This window comes from Thermobia domestica, chromosome 16 (assembly GCF_964235325.1).
Source record: "Thermobia domestica chromosome 16, izTheDome1.hap1.1, whole genome shotgun sequence".
NCBI classification, from domain to species: domain Eukaryota; kingdom Metazoa; phylum Arthropoda; class Insecta; order Zygentoma; family Lepismatidae; genus Thermobia; species Thermobia domestica.
In genome coordinates this window covers 30,321,476-30,344,169 of record NC_137469.1, presented here as the reverse complement: position 1 = coordinate 30,344,169, position 22,694 = coordinate 30,321,476, and the positions used below count along the sequence as shown (strand labels likewise).

Sequence of the window (22,694 nt, the reverse complement as noted above, 5' to 3'; positions counted from 1 at the left end):
TGTGTCGGAGCATAGTTACTCGTTGTAGTTTGTTTCGTTTCCAGAGTTCGGTGATCCCCGCATTGAAAATAGTCTTGGGGTTCCATTATTGGAATGAAACTAACAGTATTATAAAGTTATGTTTGGGGCCCTTTGTTTGTAGCCTAGTACAAATATATTTCAACAATATGAAGAATGGGGCCCAGGCATCATATTGTCTAAATGTATATTGGAACCTACAACGAGATACTTTGTATCGTTTAATAATTACCTGTACCTTGGGCAGAAAGTGCTCATACTCAAGCAATATACTTGATATAATGTTAATTTAAAATAACAAAAGAAGAATGTTTTTAATATATGTAAAGAAATATGCATTATTGTATAATTCGTTGCTATGTAGTTGTTTATAGTTACCTAATCAACATGTATGTTTGCAAGACAGTTTGAGTGAAAATACGTTAAAAGAGTATCAACTAATAAACCATTTAATACCGATCATCGACTTGTAATTTCGATTGAAAAGGTGAGAATAATAGTGTATATAATTATTGAACATATTTTTATGTGTAAACAATTACTACCACTCAAGATTTACTTATATCATTAGCCGAACCAGGTTGACGACTACCTTTGGTGAGTCGTTATAAAATTTTTGGTTTACCTCACCCGGGAACTTTGTAAATTCATATCCTGAAGTACAAAGTAAGGGGGAATTTACTTCAATAATAAGGTTCATGACTACGAACTTTACTATACTTAGAAGTGGTAAAATAATCACAAGAAAAATGATGATCGGTGAGGTAATGGAGAAAGAAACTGGTGACAGTGGTAACGAAGAACAAAGTACAGCTCCTGTTGTACCTGAAGTGTTGACCTTTGAAGACAAAATTTTAATGGCTCTACAGCGACAAGAACAAAATCTGGCTCAGATGTCCAATGAACTAAAACAGACGATGGAGCGGAAATCCGAAGAATCCAGCAAACAGTATGAGGAATTAAAACAGACGATGGAGCGGAAATCCGAAGAATCCAGCAAACAGTATGAGGAATTAAAACAGACGGTGGAGCGAAAATCCGAGGAATCCGGCAAACAGTATCAGGAATTAAGTAAACGATTGGAGCAGACATCCGAAGAGACGAAACAATCTATTATCCAGGCGATGAGTGACATCACCTCACAGTTCGATGAAAAGCTTAGAAGGGTATCTGAAGATTGCCAGGATAATTACAACCATGTTATTCAAGAGGTCAATGGTGTAAAAAAGGATTTGGAAGTAATAGAATCTTCTGTACGGCAACAAAAGATTCAGATCACGGATAATTCTACCAAAATACGTGCGAATACTCAGTTGATATCTACATTACAAGAGGAAATCAGGATGCTACAGATTAAGGACAACGCATACCACAACAACATGGTTAATGATCATTTGGAGTTCCCTTGTTCACAGGAGATGACCTCGCATTCACCCGTAGCAGATCAATGTGGACCTCACATTATCTCATCTTCTAGTAATCCATCCGATGAGGACATTATTTTGGAAGGAATCCATCCAAGGAATACAGATGGGCGGAAAGGAGACGGTGGAACTACACATCACGCAGTAGGTAGGAATTGTCACTCAACACGAACACGGAAAGATGAAAGAAAGGTAAAGTTAAGTGTAAAGATGAGTGAAATACGTGCTATGAGTAAGTTCAGTGGTAAATGTAACGAAAATGCTACTTCTTTCCTAGAAAAATTTCAGGATGAGTGCAATATAATGTGTATAGATAAATCGCAATATATGAAACTAATCCCTCATTTATTACTCCCACCATGTTTTTTATGGTTTAAAGCAGTACGAGATCACGTCAATACATATGAGGAATTTAAAGCTGCGCTGATTGCAAATTACGAAAATGACTTTTTGCTTGCAAACAGAGATGCCACGATTAGAAATCAACCTTTCAATCCTCGTTTGCACAAATCTGTTGTTGATTTTGTTGTAAATACCTATAACGAATTAAAAGTCGTAAATCCGTTGCAATCGGAATCTAGAGTAATTGCATCAATTCGAAATTTGCTACCATTTAAACTACAGCAGATCCTGTTTTCTACCCAGTGTATGAGTTTTAATCACTTATTAATGATTGTACAATGTTATGAAACTCAATACCACGCTCAGAATCATCAAGCAGGAGTAGGCAAAATTAAAAACAATTCAGATCACTTTGTACCTGTTCGTAATCTAAATATCCGTAATGCGAACGATACGGAACACAATCTAAATCGAGTGAATTTAAGCAATCCGAACGGGCAAAATAGGCAAAGATATGTTGGGAATCCACCTAACCTAATCAACCGTGGCAATCCTTATGTTAGACCATATAACCAAAATAGATTCAAAAATAAACGAAATACATGGCGAAATTCAAGGAATACAGTAAACTACATAGATAGACGTAGTCGTAATTCAAGAGATGGCACTTTGTATCAAAATCAAGATAATGACGCAATTCATGTACAAAATAATGCGGAACCTAATCACGATTGTGCAGTACAATGTACTTTATTAGAATCATATGCAAGTACGAATGTAAACTGACTGCAGTTGATGAAGTAAGAGTTAAACCCATATCAGCTACTGATTCTTATGAATATGTTTGTGTAAAAATAGATTTATTTTCTTCCTTTTGTTCGTCTGAACGTAGGTTACGTTTAATTTTTGATTTTTACTTAATTTAATTTTCTTTAATTCTCATTAACCAATGATAATTTTCAAATGATTTTTAATTCTCTCTTGTTAATGTGAAGAATTATAATTCGATTTATAATTGATCACAGGCAAAGGTTATTTATATTATATGGATTTGTGTTGAAAATTTGTTGTCAAAGATTATGTTAAGAATAAGGTTCATTCTATTAAGCTATTTATCCGACGACTGTCTTTATGCGCTACTTTATATGTTACCCGAATAAGATTCTTCTATATTCTGATGCCTTATGGATACAATGTATATTATGAAACGTCATCTAACGTAGTTATTATATAATGCGCCCTGGAGAGATCAAATATTATTTCCATAACATAACCGTTTTAATAATGATTGAAACTGCTAATCATTGTGACTTATGTTTTTAAAAAGTAATTTGCCTCTTACGATTTTGACTTCGCACCCTTCATTAATTATATTATTAAGCGACGACGTTTCTTTGTAATAAAATATAAATGAGAATGGAATAAAAGATGTATTATAAATGTATTTATATATATGAAGCTTAATGAAGATATATATGAGGGGCGATCAAAATGTAAAGGACATAAGTAATGTAACATCATTATTGTAAACGGACCAGTGGTTCTTAAATAAAAAAGCCCAGCTCGCTTGTAACTTTTATATTCAGTCCCATCGTCGGGCGACATTTTTATACAACGAGATACTTTGTATCGTTTAATAATTACCTGTACCTTGGGCAGAAAGTGCTCATACTCAAGCAATATACTTGATATAATGTTAATTTAAAATAACAAAAGAAGAATGTTTTTAATATATGTAAAGAAATATGCATTATTGTATAATTCGTTGCTATGTAGTTGTTTATAGTTACCTAATCAACATGTATGTTTGCAAGACAGTTTGAGTGAAAATACGTTAAAAGAGTATCAACTAATAAACCATTTAATACCGATCATCGACTTGTAATTTCGATTGAAAAGGTGAGAATAATAGTGTATATAATTATTGAACATATTTTTATGTGTAAACAATTACTACCACTCAAGATTTACTTATATCATTAGCCGAACCAGGTTGACGACTACCTTTGGTGAGTCGTTATAAACCCCATGAATACCGATATAAGACTGAATTTTATAAAGTACTGCTGGGTCCCTCTGTTAGTCTTTTGACATGCTATTGCAATACCATAAAGAAACAGAATACGTCCTCACATTGGGGCCCATTACCATGCCTAAATGAAGCTGGAAATAGTGTGTCATTACAATAAGCAGAATAAAAAAAAAATAAGAAGATGATACTTAGTATACTTTGTGAGACTCCTACATGCTACATGGGAAGGGGAGATGGGGTCCTCCAAGTGAGGCTACTGCCGGGGCCCTATACCCCAAATCCGAGACTGGTCACCCTGGACTATATATTTTTCAATATTTTGTGGTAATTCTCCCCCCCCCCCCTCCTGTCGCGTAACACACTTTTATACATACAAAATGTTTTATCTGCCTGACTAGTTACTAGAGCGCAGGGTTTCAACGATGAGATGCCACTTACTGAGAAACTGGGAAATTCTTGGTTCATTGCTCTTTGAAGCTCTTAATTTACATCTTATAATTTTGTTTCGCATTAAATTCAGTTGCATCAGACTAAAGTCTTAAGAAAACAGTGTGATCTCTGTAGTTTAATTTATACCGTAAGGATGAAAATCTCTTGTAAGAGGTAAAAATATGTTTCTTTGTAATTACTTAATGAAATAAAGTAGTCGGAAACATTTTTTTCTTTACATGTGAATTTTACAAAACTGCCTACAGTAAATAATAGAACTTGAATTTGAGAACTGAAATTACTGTTTTTGAATATTCCATCATAAGATGATTACCTCAGTAGTTAATCTTCGTTAAATCAATACAAGAGACGATGTATTCCAATTAGAAATCTTCGTGTAATGATGATGGCCTTTTGAAAACGAGATCGATATTTGTGCCCAAGCCCAAATCTTTCACTCCAAAATTGAAAGGTCCCATAACTTTAATCTGTTGGTGGCATTGCCAAAACTTCGACACCTCATTTGGATTAAAATTTCTGCCACTTAAAATGAAGAAATGTGTCATATTACTGGATATAGCACTTACACAAAGAGATGAAAGGAAATTTTCATCCATAGTTTTCGAAAATATCACTTTCTCTAGTGACGATGCACTTTCAAGAAATAGTTGCGCTATTTTTATTGAAACAATGCCAGAGAGTTCAGCTTTCCTTAGGTTTGGATGTGGCATCAGTTCATTCACGTTACTCCAAGTTAGCTTTCCTGACGTTACTCCAAGCCTTCTGTTTTCTTCAACATGTATTCTCAGTTGCTCCAAATTAGGACAGTGTTTCAAGTAAAACCACAAATCATACTCCGATAATCCGCGACCAACAATCAATTTTCTTAGGTTTATTCCAATATCACTTATATATTGTTCAAATTGCCCATTCCATCCTATGCCTTCCCACAGCCACGGGCCAGTAAAGTCCCATACCGTCAGTTTACGAATATTGGGACAAATAGCTTTAATCACAGTCAGATACTCTGGTCCTAGATTGTTCACTTCTAGAGACTTCAAACTAAAGTTTGGAAACTGAAAATGTTCAACGCTTTCCTTGAAATGTTTATTCAAATAATGGAGTACATCATCTGTACGACATGTTAGTTTTTCCAAATTTCTGAGAACAATTAATGCCATAAATAAGCACTCAACTGTTACATCAGTTTCATACAAATTAAGAGTCTTTAGTGTCGAGCAAAGACTTGATTTGTGATTTGGAATATTAAACGTGATGGCATCGTTTATATATTCTTTCGTCCCATATGCCGATACATTTATAACATGTGATATGAAATCTCTCATTGAAAATTCATCTTCCATGTCTTCGATCTCGACGAAAGTTTCTTTGTGATGGTCCCATACTCGAGTTAGATAGCAGATTCCTATGTCGTTTATGTAGGACCTTGATACATTTAAGCATTGAAGGTGATGACACGTTCTTCCAATTGTCCACAATATATCATTTGTGGTAACCAAGTTCAGATTGAGATCTGTCAGTGTGTTGTTTCTCTGAAGTAATGTCTGCAATAATAAAATGGTTCTCTTTAGTGTCTTCTCTTTTATTTTTACATAGGTTATTACGTTATTAACTGGTGATACCTGTTCACAGTCATCTATTTCAGGAAGACTTAGTGCATGCATATTTTGAAGTTGTAAGTTGACCAACAACTGCACCAGTTCTTCAAAATCTTCTGGCGGAACTTTATTGCTGCAAAATTTGTAGGAAGGAAATCGTATTTGACTCATATTTGATGACAATAATAAAAATGCAACATAAAACAGACCATGATTTGGAATCATTTCGCCAAAATTATGTAACAACAATCTTTCATGATCAAGATCATGTATCAACACAACAGTTTTTTCTAGAAGTTCTTGACGAACGGAATTTGGAACCTGTTGAAGGTAGTCTCTGGCCTGCTGTACTTCAGGCTTCAGTTTTCCTGTTTTCACAGGTACTTCAAAATTTTCTACTATATTTACCAGCTTTTTAACAATCTGGTTAATTAATGTTATTTGGAGGGCCAAAGGCTTTCTGTACCTAATGGTAGGATACATTATTATTTTTTTCTTCTGTGATCACATCTCTAGATTTTGTTTAGTTGTGCAGAAAATACTTGCATTACCAAGGGTACAAATGAGATTTGTTAAAATTGAATAATTTGTAAAGTAAAATTTAATTGTTGTCCAAATCTCTGATGTTTTAAGTTCAAATTTTCAAGTACTCCATTAGATTTGTTCTGATACGTATTTTTCTCGGCATTTTTTAGAAAATTCTAAATCTGTAAAAAAGCAAGAGATATAGGGCCTTATGCAGAGTCGTTCTGACGCGTTACTGCCATACTAAAGAGTTCGACTAACATATATTTCCTGCAGTAGCCAGGTCTTTAGTATGACGCTAATCTTACGTCAAAACGACTCTGTATAAGGCGGATAGTGTTTAAAAGGCGGATAGTGTTTAAAACTGAGAAAGCATTACGAGGGTAAGATAAGTCTTAAGTATTTTCACAACGCAAACAGTGTGGTAGTCAGCGCCACCACATCGTCCCATGCTTTCTGAAACGTCTTTGGATGGTTCCCAGTTTTCCCGGCAGGTGGCAGCGCAGGGTCCGGCCAAGGGGCTGTATACTTTAGGGAGAGGAGAAGAGCCTTCTTCTTCACGTGGGACCCGAGAGGATAACAGCGACAGCAGCAGCAGGGTCGGAACCCGCACCGAAGGGCACCGGAGATCAGGCTCTGAGAAGATGAAGTACCGCATAGCATGGAGTGAAACACGAGTGCGACAAGAATTGTAGACTCAGTTTTTAGTGAAGTGCAATTGGCGGCTGGATATTGTGATAAGTATCTTACCTACATTATTGTACCTGTATAGTCTGTATCCGGTACCCATAGACAATTTTATAAAATATATAGGAAACGTTTATAAACCTTGATTCTTATTTCAAAAAATATTGGAAACCACCTCACCACTCCATGCGCCGTCTGCGCAACTAAGATATATGCACCCTCACATTTGCTCTAGCGCAAATGCGACGGTGACAACAGCAACCGCGTGCATACGTCGTGATCGACCGTAAGTACACAGTCACATTGACTCAAGAAGTAGTATGGCAAGCGGACTATTTAACATGAAGGGGGCCACTGTGTCAGTATATTCATTCAGTTTCCAGTGGCAGTGACGATGAATGCTTAACAACATCTGATATAACCACGAAACCAAATTGGCGTAATGGTCCGCTTTGTGAGCCTGAGCCGCCCCACGCCATCTGTTAATGACTGGTGGAACTTACGTCCAACCTAGCGACGAATGCGTTGTCATCGCGTAGCGTCACCGTATCGCTAACCGATGTATCGGGAGCTTTCTAGGCCTAGTAGCCGTCACGTCTTTTATTCACGTGACTCCCCAGTTTGCCTCACGACGCCGAAAATTAGGGAAGCACCGGCCGGGAATCGAACCCGGGTTCATGCGGACATGAATCCAGCGCTCTAACCACTAAACTATGTTAACTGTCTGATATGTTAACTGTTCAGGGTATCTACTAAAATTCCAAAATGAAATTTCGTGACTTTTTCGTGACCTTTCCTTTACCAAATCATAAAATTTTCTAACACTTTCAAGAGAAAATTTGGGTGCGAATTAGGCCGAATTTTCATCCATGCGATAGAAAAGTACTTTGCTTGCGATTTGGTAGCGTCTAAAGCCGACCATTGACGTTTTTGGTGGTGAATTTTGACGTTTTATAGAACGAAATTTTCCAATCTGTTAGTACATTTGTACAGTTTTAAAAAATCGTGACCCAAAAGCTAAATTTCGTGACTTTCATGACCGTTTTGTGATTTCGTGACTTTTTCGTGACATTCGTGACTTTCGTGACCGATAGACACCCTCCTGTTGTATGGATTAGAACTCGGTCATAATGCTGAGGCATCAACCTAAAGCGAAAGGAGAAGATGCGAAAGGGGAAGATGCAGTGAACCACAGCACACAAACTCGTTGGTTCCTGAAGTTTCGTGCAGGCTGTAAAAAATTTCGAATATCAGCCAAGGTCAAGCCGCCCCTAGGTAACAGATTCTGATGTCATACGACACGCCATTAAGGCATGTTCCAGTCCTCTGTAGTTCGTGAATTTTCTGAACAACAAAATTGTAAATTTAATATTATTACACTTCTTGCTCAATGTCAGGATTCAAAAGGAGGTTTGACGTACAAGCTTTCTCATCCCCTTTTGAGTATTTATGATTTGATGTAACTAAATATTTTCGCCTTTTATGATTTGTAACTAAAAGAAAAAAGCAAATAGTGTTTCCAGTTTACAATAATAACTAAACGACATATTGCTCAGTTCAGATACACGTTCACCTTTTCATTTAATTAAACTCAAGCCACTTCAGATACAGTATTTGCTTACCAAAAATTAATTGCAGGGGCTGATTCAGTATTAAGGGCCTGATTACAATCTGAACTGTCGAATCGGGAATGCAAATTCCATCCAATGTCTAAACAATCCCTGTGAATAATTCAAGTTTATGTTGATTAAGATCTTTCTAGGTCTTCTGCTGTTTATAAACCTTGCGCACTCGGGTAGAAAAAACAGAATCGAAGATGGTCCTTTTGCAACCAGGGTTTATTCAGACCAGGCGCGTCATTTAGGGGGGGGCAGGGAGGGGCATTTGCCCCCCTGAGTTTGAGATGTATATAGATTTTATCAATAGAATGGTAGTAAATCAGTGAAAAACGTGAAATTTTACTTACATCAAGGGGTCTTGCCCCCCCCCCCCAAGCAAAATCTGAAATGACGCTCCTGATTCAGACTTAATCTCGCTATTTTCAATGGGACTCACGTTCGCTAATTTCAATGAGGATCACACTAGGAATCGCACTAGTTCGAGCTTGGGCTCACTATTTACAGTTAGCTTCAGACTAATTGACGAGTGCAAGTGCGTGAGATAGCTCATCCAGTGGGTGCTCGTGACACACCACATTCTCAGCAATCTCCGTAAGTGACGAGCAAAGTTTACAAGAGAAATTCAACCATCTTTGCTTGATGCTACAAGAGAATGGCTACAGTCCTACAGGCATCAAAAAGGGCTATTACTTCGGAAGACAAAGTAATCAAAAATGTTAAGAGTAAGAAATAACTCTCTACTGTTAAATTTTCTTTCATCGCCCGCATGTACGGCAAAGTCAGCAGAATACTTGCCAGACATGGTACAAGAGTTATTCATAACTCTGCAGCCAACTTCATATCATTACTCAAACTAGTGAAAGGCGACCTCCAGCTGCGCGCTCCTGGTGTATATCGTATACGGTGCGAATGTGGCAGAGCATACATAGAACAGACTGGATATACAATAGAACAACGATGCAAAGAACACACAGCTCTACATAAGACTTCGGCAGCCCGAAAAGTCAGGACTAGAAGAGTATAGCCTAGAGCTTGAACACAGAATTGATTTTACAAATACCACCATAGTAGCCAAGTACAGTAATTTTTGGGACTCAACAATAAGGAAGCGATAGCTATCTCTCGGGAAAGGAACAGTCTCAATAGAGACAATGGGTTTCAACTCAGCCCTATCTGGTCGGCCCTTTTCAGAAACAAAAACAGACATTCAACAAAGCCATTTCTCGTAGCCAAAACAACAACCAATTAGGAACCAGTATTCTTCAGCCAATCAGAAGCCAGCGTTTCCTTCAGCCAATCACAAGCTCCCATTCATAGCTCTGTTCCTAAATAGTCACCATATATACATACCCATATCTCCTGTCTTTTCATTACAATTCTTAAAGATGAATGCAATGTCTACATTCGAAACATCGGATGTCAATACATTCACCTGGCTGATGACACGAGAAGACTTACTAAAATCACGTCGCCAAGAAATATTCAATTTTTTCTTAATTCTCATTCAATGTTGTGCATGAGGAAACTCCCGGCGCGATGGATTCCGCGCCCACTCACACTGGAAAGTTTTGCATTGGTCATAGACTTCGCTTCCAAGTGGAAACTGGATAAACTTCGCTTCCAAGTACTACCCAATTCCCGTACTCACCTCATCTTGCTCCCAGTAACTTCCATCTGTTCCCAAACCTTAATAAAATTCTTGGTGGCAAGAAATTTCAGTCTAATGAAGAACTTATCTTTACAGTGACAGGCTATTTGAAATCCAGATTAGTCGATATATTCTGCTGGTGTCAACGTGTTGAAAGTCCGTTGGCAGAAGATATTAAACTTCGAGGATATTATGTTCGTCAATCATTCTGGTATTATATTTCTTTGTATCCCATTCTTAGAATCTTCCAAACACGTACATGAGAAGCAGGGAAACTTTTCTTTGATTAGTATGATCAATTTTCGAGTATGATTAAACAGGATGAAACTAAGATAATTCTGAGCAACCGTAAAAAAATTATATCAGGTGACACCTAGAAAGTTTTATCGCGTTGTCCTAATTCTCTCCACCTTTTCTGGTTAGTTTTGAATATTAAATGTGTTTATCTCTTGTAAATAAATACATTTCTAACAATAAGATTGTTCGCTACAATTGCAAAATATTACTAGATTTGAGACTTGAAAATGTTCAGAGGTTCGGAACTCAAACTCATTTTTCTACTAAACTTTTACTTCCGACCAATTATCAAACTTTATTTAACATACTTTGAAATTTGCCCCTTGAACCTGAAAACCTCAACCTCATGTGTTACGATTACAGTATATGTTACTTACGGTTCACTCTCTTCATCATCATCATTTTCCGCAGAGAAGTAATCTAACCATCTAGTCAAGCCGCTAGGCGTCGCAACAAATGCCAATTTAATACCAAATCTTCGTAACAACTGTTCCCTGTAAATAATTTAATTTTGTTATCTTCTTGAAACGGTACGGTTTCAATTAATTCATCAAAAGTACAATTATACCAAAGGAAATTATGCCAAAAACAGTACACGTATTTTATTAGTATGCACAGATATTTATCCTATCTGGTACATAAATTTAATTCAGTACAATTATGCAAAATTGTAAGAAAATGGAAGCAAATTAAATGTTAACGTCCTGTTGTACATGGAATTTAAAATTTTTATTAAATATAAATATAAAACTGCTGTAAGTTAAAAAGAAATACTAAATTAGTTATGATGGACATATAAGAGACATACAATTGCTGCCAAAAGAAAATAATTATAATAATTAAATATATTGCAATTAGTAGCAAAAAATGTAAATACTTATTTAGAGACATGTCTAGTATACAACAGTTCTCTTTCATGATAGAGTATCAAATTTAATATGTTTAAAATAAGGTATTATTATACAACAATTTGATACTTTATATTACTAAGATTCCTGCAATTAGCTTTGTAGGATTTAAAAAAAAATGATTTTATAGTTACTTCCGAATGTAAACCTGCGATGACTAGTCAAAATTAAATCTCCAATAATTTCACCATCATCCCAATTTTTTTTTCAAATAGAATCATCATTTTTTGTTACTTGTAGTAAATCTGCATTTATTGTTACTTATAGTATATTTTTGTGAATCAATGTTGAATCTGTCACTAATTGCGGTTTATGAATTCTATAGGTAAGTAAACCTTTAATGTTACTTGGTTTTTACATCAAGTCCATTGCTTTTAGCGCCAAAGTTTTAAATAACGTAACTTGAAATAACAGTTTAATATTAAATCTAGATTACACGTATTACCAACGGAAACTGAAGCAAGCTTTCCCAAACTAAAGGTAACAGTAGGCCATTTAGGAGTTCATGAAATTTTAGTTTGTGCAATTATTATATTTGACGAGGTACCACAGAGAGAGAGAAAAAAAAGATCCAAGTATTTATAATAATGCTCCATTTTAATCTTAGATGTATATTTTTTTTAAGTCGGAAAGTGAAAAATACGATTTTAATTAGCTTAATTGCATTTAAACCTATGATTAAATAGGCAGAAAAGAGGTTTAAGTAAAATATTAAGTGATTAATCGAATTACCCAATACATATTATTGTTTGAGTTTAAATTCACGGAAAATATTCAACTTAAACAAGTTGTCAACTTATAGAGTAGTAATATAGTAACTTTGCACAAAGTACTTCCATTTCCTGTCACAATAGATTCTTTGAAATTCCACTCCTAACTTTTTTTCTCACCCCTCATGATTGTCCTTTTCCTTTTTGATATATCAAGCAATAAATTGATCGCTTGCTCTTTGGTAGCAAAGGTATACGCAAGGAGGCTCAGGGTTTTAACTCTCCCCCTGAGAAAGATATTAATGAAAAATAAACATCTACTATATTACGATATACAAGGGATGCATAAAAAGCAATGCAACGTTGTTATAACTTATCTAACTTTATGCACAAAATAACACCTGTTACACGTCTTTAATGTGATCGTCTCCTATCCCTATCACTTTCTGCTATACGTAAACACAAACAAATTATTTGCTGAGCAAAACAATATATTCACATAATAAACTACATACGTGTTAGTTGGCGAAACTGTAACACGTATGTAGTTTATTATGTGAATATATTGTTTTGCTCAGCAAATAGTTTGTTTGTGTTTAAGTATATACAAAGCAAAGCTTCTACTTATGGAAAATATTACAGCTGCTATACGTGTGGAAGGCGTTGTACACCGTCAGTGCATCAATATTTGTGGATATCCCGCAGGGACCACTATATGCCACGGGTGATGGTGTCTTTTATGTCTTAGCGCCTCCTGAAAAGTGGCTACTTCATTTTGGCAAAAAGCTCATTACGAAGTTCTGAAAAGCAATGTTGTGTACTGCACAAACGTGACAAACGCACGTTGTTCATCCTTCCGACGTTATGACGCTTCAATTTTCCTCTTCTATTTTACCTCACTGCTGCTGTTGACTGAATAACACACAGTCGTTACCACTCGCCACGCTCCATCATCTCACATTCCCTTATCTGCAATCGAGCTTTGGTAGTGTTGAGACAAGTTCTCTATAGGGTTGTCAACTGGCCAGTATTTTACCGGCAGACCGGTATTTTTGTCCAGACTCAAAAATATGTTTCATGATTAAAATACAATTATTCTTCATCTGTCTTGGGAATTGTGAGTGACTGCTGGTAATTTTATTTTTCAGAGTTGGCAACCCTAGGTCTCTGACGTGATAACAGTGTTGCCGCTACTTTTAAATCAATCTGTGTATATACAAAAATTACACTTATCTTGAAGAGAAATGAAATTGAGTGAGTGAATCCTACCCTTAATGAAATCCTTTATTTGACACTGCTTGTTAACATATGCAGTAGCGACCATAGTCATTACACTATTTATTTAAATTATTATATCATTATCAAAGATCGACAATTGGCAATGTTGCGAGTGAGGTTATTATAGTATACCTTAGATTTCTAAATTTCCACAAATACATATCCAAGTTGCACAGCAGACCAAATTATGAAGTGACCAACTTAACTCATACCACAGAGCATAATTATTGAAAAAATATGTTAAATAAATTTTATATGTCGAGTTTATTTTGAGGAACTATATCAAATTAAGTTTCTTTATATTGTAACCTGCAATAAAAAGGCATGTTAATTTTTCTTGTTACGGAGTATGAATATCTGTGTAGAAAAGAATTGATTTTGAGAAAATAGATGCGTATATTTTATATATATATATATATAGTTTTTAATATTAAGTTTAAAGGTTCTAGAATCTGACCCAAACAAACAAAACAAAACGTATATTAATAAGGCATCCATGTAATTTTTTTCGGTGATGAATGATATTTTGTCGAAAGTGTAATAAATCTACCATTATAAGATTTTTTGTTTGTTTGTTTGTTTTGGTCAGATTGTGGATCTTTTACTTAAAGTTATGGACGAGATCCAAAGCTAGGTGGGGTGGTATAGTTGTCGATTGTAAAATAGTTGTTATTACTCCTGGAAAGTACAATATAAAGTTATTCTTCACCACTCACGCTGCCATCATTTGAAATTGTTGAACTAAACACCTGAAACAAATACAACTATTATTTCCTTGTCAAAGATGGGTTTTATTAAACTGAAAGTACTTTATAATTTGTATGTGATATCTTAGCAATCACTTTCAAGTATAAAATCATATTCAAAACAAAAGAACATCTATAGTAACTTCCGTTCGAATCATTGCGAGAAAATATATATACATATATTTGTAATGAACAACCTTGTTCAAAACTAAACTTGACTAACTACTTTTTAAAAACTTTATTCTCATTATTGTGCACAGCAAAATTTATTATTTTAGCTTAAAATAAAAAAAATGAAATCTCAAAATTTTACGTCTCATGATAATGCCAGCTAGGCTAAAGGAGACAGCGATGATGAGAAATGAATGAGAAATGGTGAAATGAAGAAAGTGGGCGGAAACGGAAGAACCCCGAGAAAACCCATACACACGATGTTTGTCCATCACAAAGTTCACTTGGCGCGAGCTGGGATCGAACCAAGGACCCCATGCACCAGAGGTGAACGCTCTACCACTAAGCCACCGCGGCTCCTATTTAACTTGAAATAAAGAAGTTTAAAAGCTACAGAAAATTCATGTTACTTTTGTTTACGGATAAGACTGCGAGCTTTTCAAAGAGAGCTAGGATGCCTTCAATAAGGCTATATATATAGACATGGGATTAATGATCATAATAATTACAATATTTCCGTTCATGTGTGATATAATTAACAAGTTATTCGTTTTATTTTTAGTATACTCTAAAATGACTATTGAATAAATTTGTTAAAGAAATGTTACGGCACTATTTTGGAGAACTAGTTAAAATTAAGATTTTTAATATTTGTAACATACAGCAAGTCATGTTTCTTTTTCTTTCTTTCTTTTTTTTTTTTTTTTTTTTTTTTTTTTTTTTTTGTCACTGAACATAGATACCAGTATCAAAAAGAACCAGATTAAAAATATACATGCAAACATTTAAAAATTCAAGTATCCTATATTTTATTTTGAATTGATTTTAAATAATGCTAAAGCCACGAACACTCATCATAGAATTTAGAGGACGAACAGATGCTAAAACAGTGCTAACTTAAATATGGAAGGTATTGATTAATAATAATGAGATATATTTGTTCAATTTATAGTACAATCTAATCCTTAAGTAGAATGACTGATCTTAGAATGAAGAATTCTAATTTTGAAGAATCAGTGCTGGACATATTATTGAAGAATTGAATATAGGAAATCAGTGCCGGACTGGACAAGTTGAGGACCCTTGGCGCGGGTTCTTAAAGGGTCGCCATATATATATATATATATATATATATATATATATATATATATATATATATATATATATATATATATGGGCGTAAATAGGGGCCCCGCAGACCCCGCATTGCGGGGGACCCGAAGCCACCAGGGTCCCCAAATCGTGCAGTGAGATGCAGAGAAGATGCCCAACTCCACGGTGTCCGCGGGGGGGCCCAAACCTTTAGTTACGCTATTCTGCTCTACACCGCTCCATATTTTGGCATATCTGACTTTTTACTTATATTACTACACAGTTGCCTTCGTTGTCAAACGATAGGTAACCTCAGACCACTGAATTACGTTTAGCCCTAAAATTACTGAGTCGCCACCACGTTTATGCAAAACGTGGAAAATCCGATTTAGATTCAGATTCTTGATTTTGGAAGTAAGTGAAACCATGAAGATTTATTCGCTCACATTGCACGGTGTGAGATGAAAAAGAAACCGTGACTCACTGAGTGAATGTATGAAATCTCTTCAAGTAAATTTCGGATTTTCAATAACATAATTTAAATAGATAACAACTAATTTGAAGACAAACAAATAATAATACTGTTCTGAATTAGCTTGTTTATAGAATATCTGCAAATTAGCCAGTACACATAATAATGCAGAGGTTGACTCCACATTGATATAATTGTACATAAATTAAGGAATTTACATGTGTATATAAGTGTTTCTATCTTCGGATTCCACTGTATTGAATCAGATTGATATGCATGAAAGTATATTTATCTTCATAAGGAACAGATTATAAATAGGAGTTCAAGTAGTTAATATTAGGCATGCCACTCGGGTTGGTTTCTGTCACTGAAATTAATTAGCTACAGAATCTTCGCGTAAGCATTACCCGTGGTCAGGGTTTATCTTATTACAACACTGAAGTTATTCTTTATACAGTCAGCATTATCCATAACTCATAAATTCAACAAAGGCAAACATACATTAAATATAAATTCTACCCTATATTAAACACATTATTTAGAACTTCCGTAAACACATTTATCTTCTTTAATATTCCTTTATAATTATATCTCTTATCTCTTTAAATATAGCCTTTGTATATACCATAATCGTTTTGGCATTGTTGTAACTATACGATGTCTAACTTCATGTTTCAATGTGCAAACTTTATTGACTAACTCTGGTTTTATCCAATGGTATAGACTACGTTTAATGCTGCGCTAATTCATATTACAGGTATCAGTTATATAATTATCTGGTCAGTAACATAGTGGACGTTATGATTACTATAAAATCATGCCAATGCCATAACTCATTTCAAATGCTATTTGTTCCCGAAGATATTTCGGTAATAGTATACAACAGTGCCTCATGATCTGTGCGCGTGGATACTTCCTACTGTTGCACTACGTATAAAAATGATTTTATTACATTTAGAAGTAGTAAGAAGCATCCACGTGCACGTGACATGCGATATGTTTCAAATCCACCACATATACTCATACACTACGTACAAGGGCACATTATTATTCTTCGCATACCATAAAACACAACGAAACGCAACGCAAACCGACGTACATTTTATTTTATATTACTCAGTAATTAAATGAAAGTCTCATTTTTACCTCCTTTTCAAGTTCCTATATCCTCAATGAATAATCCTTAAAAGACTGCACTTCGTGAGTCCTCGCTAAATGATGAGGCACTCTCGTATACTATATCCGATATTTCATTTTACAGACGTCTTAAGCCAAATTACTAGAATTTTGATTATATGCTTACTGATTACACAGTAATTTTCATCAGAATATGTTTTAAGGTGAAGTGGCGGTATGGAAGAATAAGGGCCTAAGCCCCAGAAGAAAGTATTTAATTATTCATGTTTATTAATTTACTGCCACCGTCAGAAATATCCTCAGTACATTCAAAACTTATATAATTACGGATTAATATATAACTTTTACCAGATAACGATTTATTGTTTCTTCGCACACATTCATAAGTTCTAAATTATTATTTTCGTTAAATTCGCAGTTAAAAGAATTAACTGATTCACAATTACAATTCTTCTTTTTTAAAAAAAACAAATCTTCTTCCTCTGATATTTAATAAATTAAATTTAGTTTTCAAAGATTAATTTCGGATACCGACCAAGAAGTAGGTTGGCATATAACAAATAAAATCTACATAATAGACAAACACGAATAGAAACAAGAAAAGCAAAAGATACAAACAAGAATAATTGTGGGGCATAACAACGCCACTGTGTATGACACATCAGTTGCAAAACATGATAAGTGACAAAATCATATTTTCTGTTTTGAATAAATATGTAGTACAAAACAGATCACAAAAGAACTTACAATAATATCAAGGCAATCAAACGTAATCGTGAAGTTACATAATTTACTTTGACAGTTTCTTACGCAGATGAACTTACGCTTGGTCGTAGGAAGACTCAAGAAAGGATTTGCGATCGCGAAAATTCGATTAAGGGCTACAGGTCCTGATCTTTGCGGGGCCCCTTGAGCCTCGGGCCCTTGGCGATTGCCAAGTAGCCAACGTGGCCAGTCCGGCACTGTAGGAATAGAAATGTATCTTAAGCTAAGCGAGAATGATTATGAGAGAAGAAAAGTGGAATGTAATTAAACTCTGCCTTTTATGTTGCATTTCAAAATTACAAAAAATATTTATTTGTATAACAATCTTCCAGATAATCCAGCGTGACCAATTTATACTGAAATCATTAACAATCACCGACCAACACCAAGCAATTAATCTCTACTACTTGAGGCCATAAGCGAAGTTAGAAATTGTCTGCTCGGGGGGGGGGGGGGGGCAGACTTCATTTTTGTCCATTTTCTTTTGGCATTTTTGAGTTTTTTTTACCATCTTATAGTGGCATTTTTATTTTCTGCCAAAAAGTTGGGAGGTGGCAATGCCCCCTATGGCCCTCCATAACTCCGCCCATGCTTGAGACTATGAACCTTTTATATTGCATTTCAAAATTACAAAAAAATATTTATTTGAATAACAATCTTCCAGATAATCCAGCGTGACCAATTTTTATTGAAATCATTAACAATCACCGACAATGAGAGCGGAAGTGCATAGAAATTGATCAGGATATATGAGTCATTCATTTCCAAACTGCATCTTGTTCACCAAACAAAATTTTCCAGAAATCGAAAAAGCGTTCTTGAGCGCCAAATTTTCACATGTGAATTTTTTCAGAATTATTGATCAGGGGCAAATAAATGTTTGCTAAAAAATTTGAACAAACTCTATGCAATAGTTTGAAGGAAATATTAAATAGTAATTTGGATAAGAATAATTTCAGAACTGTTTGAGCGACAAGATACCTTTTGAAACTGTACAAAGCCATTTTCTCATGGAGATAAAGCGTTTCGGAGGCTAAAGTGATATAATGATGTAATGTAATTATTTGTTTATTATAATGGAAACAGGATAAAAATTATACCTATAAAAGACGTTATTGTTGTAATGTCTGAAATGAACGACTTATGAATAAGCAATGACTGGTTTGAAACATTCTTCAAAACAGGTGATAATAGTATTAAAAGCAAATGACAACTCCTCTTAGAACTTCATGAAACTAAACCTTAAAAAAAGACTGCATGATCAAAGCATGTTTGCATGGTAAACAACAGTTTCTAAAGATGATTATGTGTGCGAACCCTCATCTCGTTATATGTATGCTGTATATCAAAATTCCTCCATTCTTCGTCCGGTATAATCATTTTCGGCTCCTTCTTTCTCTCTAAGTGTATCATCACATTTGGTACCCATATACAATTTGAAGGAACGAATATCCTGCCAATCCGTTCCAAAATGTAGTTGAAGCAATCGTCTGATGTCACCTGTTCCTACCCGGTTACGATGTAAGATACTCTCCTTAGAAGCTATTGTGTTATTAGAAAACAATACAATTTTAACTTATCTGATTCTAGTTGTGACTTGTGGACGAGAATCGCTTTGAAATTGTTTTTATTTTCACACTACAGATGTCTAAAATAACAAGAAGCCGTTTTTCTGTAAATATAAAGATTTTTCCTCCGCCATTTTGGTTTGTTGGACATGCAAAAGAGCCAGTTTGTACCTGTATGACAGCATTTCCCACATTTGAATGTAATTTGCACCGCTTATCGGATTTTTTTGGAACTATAAACCATATATCATATGAAAGCTATCAATACCATTGACCCAATGGTGCCAATATCTCAAAATCGAATTTTCTTGGACAAGATGCCGTTTGGAAATGGACGACTCGTATATTTAAAAGTACCATTCTGGAGTTTCTGTGATGGAATTGAGAAAAACTTAAGAAAATCTCACTATAGATTGCCGTCCACGGATTTTATAATCGGAACGTTTTGGTTATGAAGCAAAAACATTAAGTATAATCTATGGTCAATTGGTGGCTGGGATTTAGGAATGAATTCTAATTTATTAACCTAATTAGAATAAAGCATAGAAATTTGGTATGTGATTTGTGAGAATGATACTTAAGTAGAAAGTGCCAATCACCTATGAAAACTGAAATATATATATATATGTAACTAAAATAACTAAGTTGTATCGAACTCATTTAAGAAGCATAAATTTACGTGATTAAACCTTGGTTGCATCATGCTGGTATCTGGACAAACACAGTGCACAGTTATATTTTCTGTATACTTTCGCTTCCGCAACTATTTCATAATTATATTAACTATTTATTAGCATTTTACTTAAATAATAAAATGTATAAAAGTGTGAGACTAAAGATGTGGGACATAACCTTCTAGATTATGCAGATTACTAGACATATTAGATTGAGTTATTTCAATTTTGAAACCAACACTGAAATTAACTGATAAGAGTTACAGAGTAAAGTAGAAGATATTGACAACATACTTTCGCGAGCAATTAAAAAGAAGAGTTTGGGTTAAAATAAAAATAAAAAATGTCGTTATGGATAAAATTAATACTGGCAAAATTACTGTTGAAAGAAAAAATGAAGAGCCATCATGGCAAAATTAAAGATTAAAGGAAAATAAGTATGCGAGTGATAATAACATCTTTAGAATGTGATATTAGAATTGAAAATTTTGAATGTGAATCCTTTTTCGATTTTCTGTATACTTTATAATACAATGAAAATATTATAATTAAAGCATTACAATCTCCCACAATATGTATCACTAGTCGCATTACTTAAAAAAGATATTTCAAACGTAACGTAAATAAATAAGCTGACATGCTCTTGCTAGGGAAAGACAATATTGTGTAGCCGTAATCCTGTAGCTATTCCACTATTTGAGACATTACGACCACTAACATTAAAAGAAATAGTTCTAAAGCATTGACCCGAAAGTAATTCTAATTAAGTCAGTTAATGAATCCACTGTAGATTTCTTTTATAGAAAGGAACATACGTTATGGAAAAAAAAATAAGGTAACTAAATATATAGATATTAATGAAAGAGGAAACAATACAAGAGGAAACAAAATATTTTTAACACACCATATTCTCTATAGGTATGAATTCTATAACATATAAGCGTCAATAGTTCTGGCTGTTCTGGGTGGTTAAGGCATCGGCATGGTATACCGGAGGTCCCGGTTTCTTACCCGGCCCAATCAGTCATCTTTTCACTCTTTATATAGTATGAAACTGAATATGTTGAAAGAAATATACAAACAAGAGAAAACATGAGTAGACAGCAAACTTCTTTCATGACCAAAATAGAGACTGATTAATGATCTTCATGTTGGAATACGTATCTGTATATATAAAACACAAAGATTGGACATTTACTTTAAATCACAACTGTAAATAGAAAAAGATTATAAAACTTTTGAATTAACTTTAGTTAACTTTATAAAGAGAAAATATTTTTAATGTTGCATTACACTAAAAGAAACATATTTTGATTATTGAGTAAAAGTAATTATTAAATTATGCATTCAAGCTGTGTTAAGGAAAAAAATCATATTCTGTAAAATGATTTAAAAATATATATATTAGTAATCCTTGCTGCTTGTGAAAAAGCTATTATTTGGAACTTTGAAAAATTATATTTGTATTTTTTTTTTTTATATTACAGTACATACCGTATCCTGTTGCATGTTGAAGAAATTACTCTAATACATTTGTATTAATCTTTACTATATAAGCTTTTAAGACATAATTCTTAAAAACTCATTTTCATTTTCTTCTTAAAAATTTTAGATAGTTGAAATTAAGAAACCAGTGTTATGATATTATATACATTACTTCGTATATTAGTAATCATTATCAATGTATATTTATTATCAATAATACTAGTTATTGCGTGAACAAACATATGCACTCTTCAAATAGTTTTATTTATGCTTTGGATATTTCATTCACGCATAATTTTATTTATCCTTTATATATATATTTAATGATACTGTTATTATTTTGTAGTTCCTGTTGCGCATCACTTTGTTACTATTTATGAAAATGCGGAATAACTTCAATAAATGGTTTCGTTTGATTTTTGAGTTTTCTTCGCCCAACCCTTTTCAACAGCAAGGTGAACGTTTATTTAACATAAGATCCGAATCATAGAGACTCACATAGATAGATAGATTAATTGATTGGTTAGAGTTTAATGGGGACGTCAGCATCGAAACGGTTTGTTCCCGTTATGACTTGATTGGTTGGTTAGAGTTTAATGAAGATGTCAGTAGAGAAACGATTTGTTCCCGTCACAACTTGATTGGTTGGTTAGAGTTTAATGGAGATGTCAGTAGAGAAAGGATTTGTTCCCGTCACGACTTGATTGGTTGGTTAAAGTTTAATGGAGATGTCAGTAGAGAAAGGATTTGTTCCCGTCACGACTTGATTGGTTGGTTAAAGTTTAATGGAGATGTCAGTAGAGAAACGATTTGTTCCCGTCACGACTTGATTGATTGGTTAAAGTTTAATGGAGATGTCAGTAGAGAAAGGATTTGTTCCCGTCACGACTTGATTGGTTGGTTAGAGTTTAATGGAGATGTCAGTAGAGAAACGATTTGTTCCCGTCACGACTTAATTGGTTGGTTAAAGTTTAATGGAGATGTCAGTAGCAAAACGATTTGTTCCCGTCACGACTTGATTGATTGGTTAAAGTTTAATGGAGATGTC

At 34.3% G+C, this 22,694-nt stretch overlaps 1 protein-coding gene across 3 annotated transcripts in view; it reads right to left on the bottom strand.

The window, feature by feature from the left end:
- Positions 1-22,694, bottom strand: part of LOC145672964 (voltage-dependent calcium channel subunit alpha-2/delta-3-like) — a 169,912-nt gene that overhangs the window by 47,484 nt on the left and 99,734 nt on the right. For all 3 annotated transcript variants that reach the window (XM_081742228.1, XM_081742229.1, XM_081742230.1), the window contains one exon: positions 11,018-11,134. In XM_081742228.1, the coding sequence (XP_081598354.1) occupies positions 11,018-11,134 (117 nt within the window). The remainder of the gene's footprint in view (positions 1-11,017; positions 11,135-22,694) is intronic.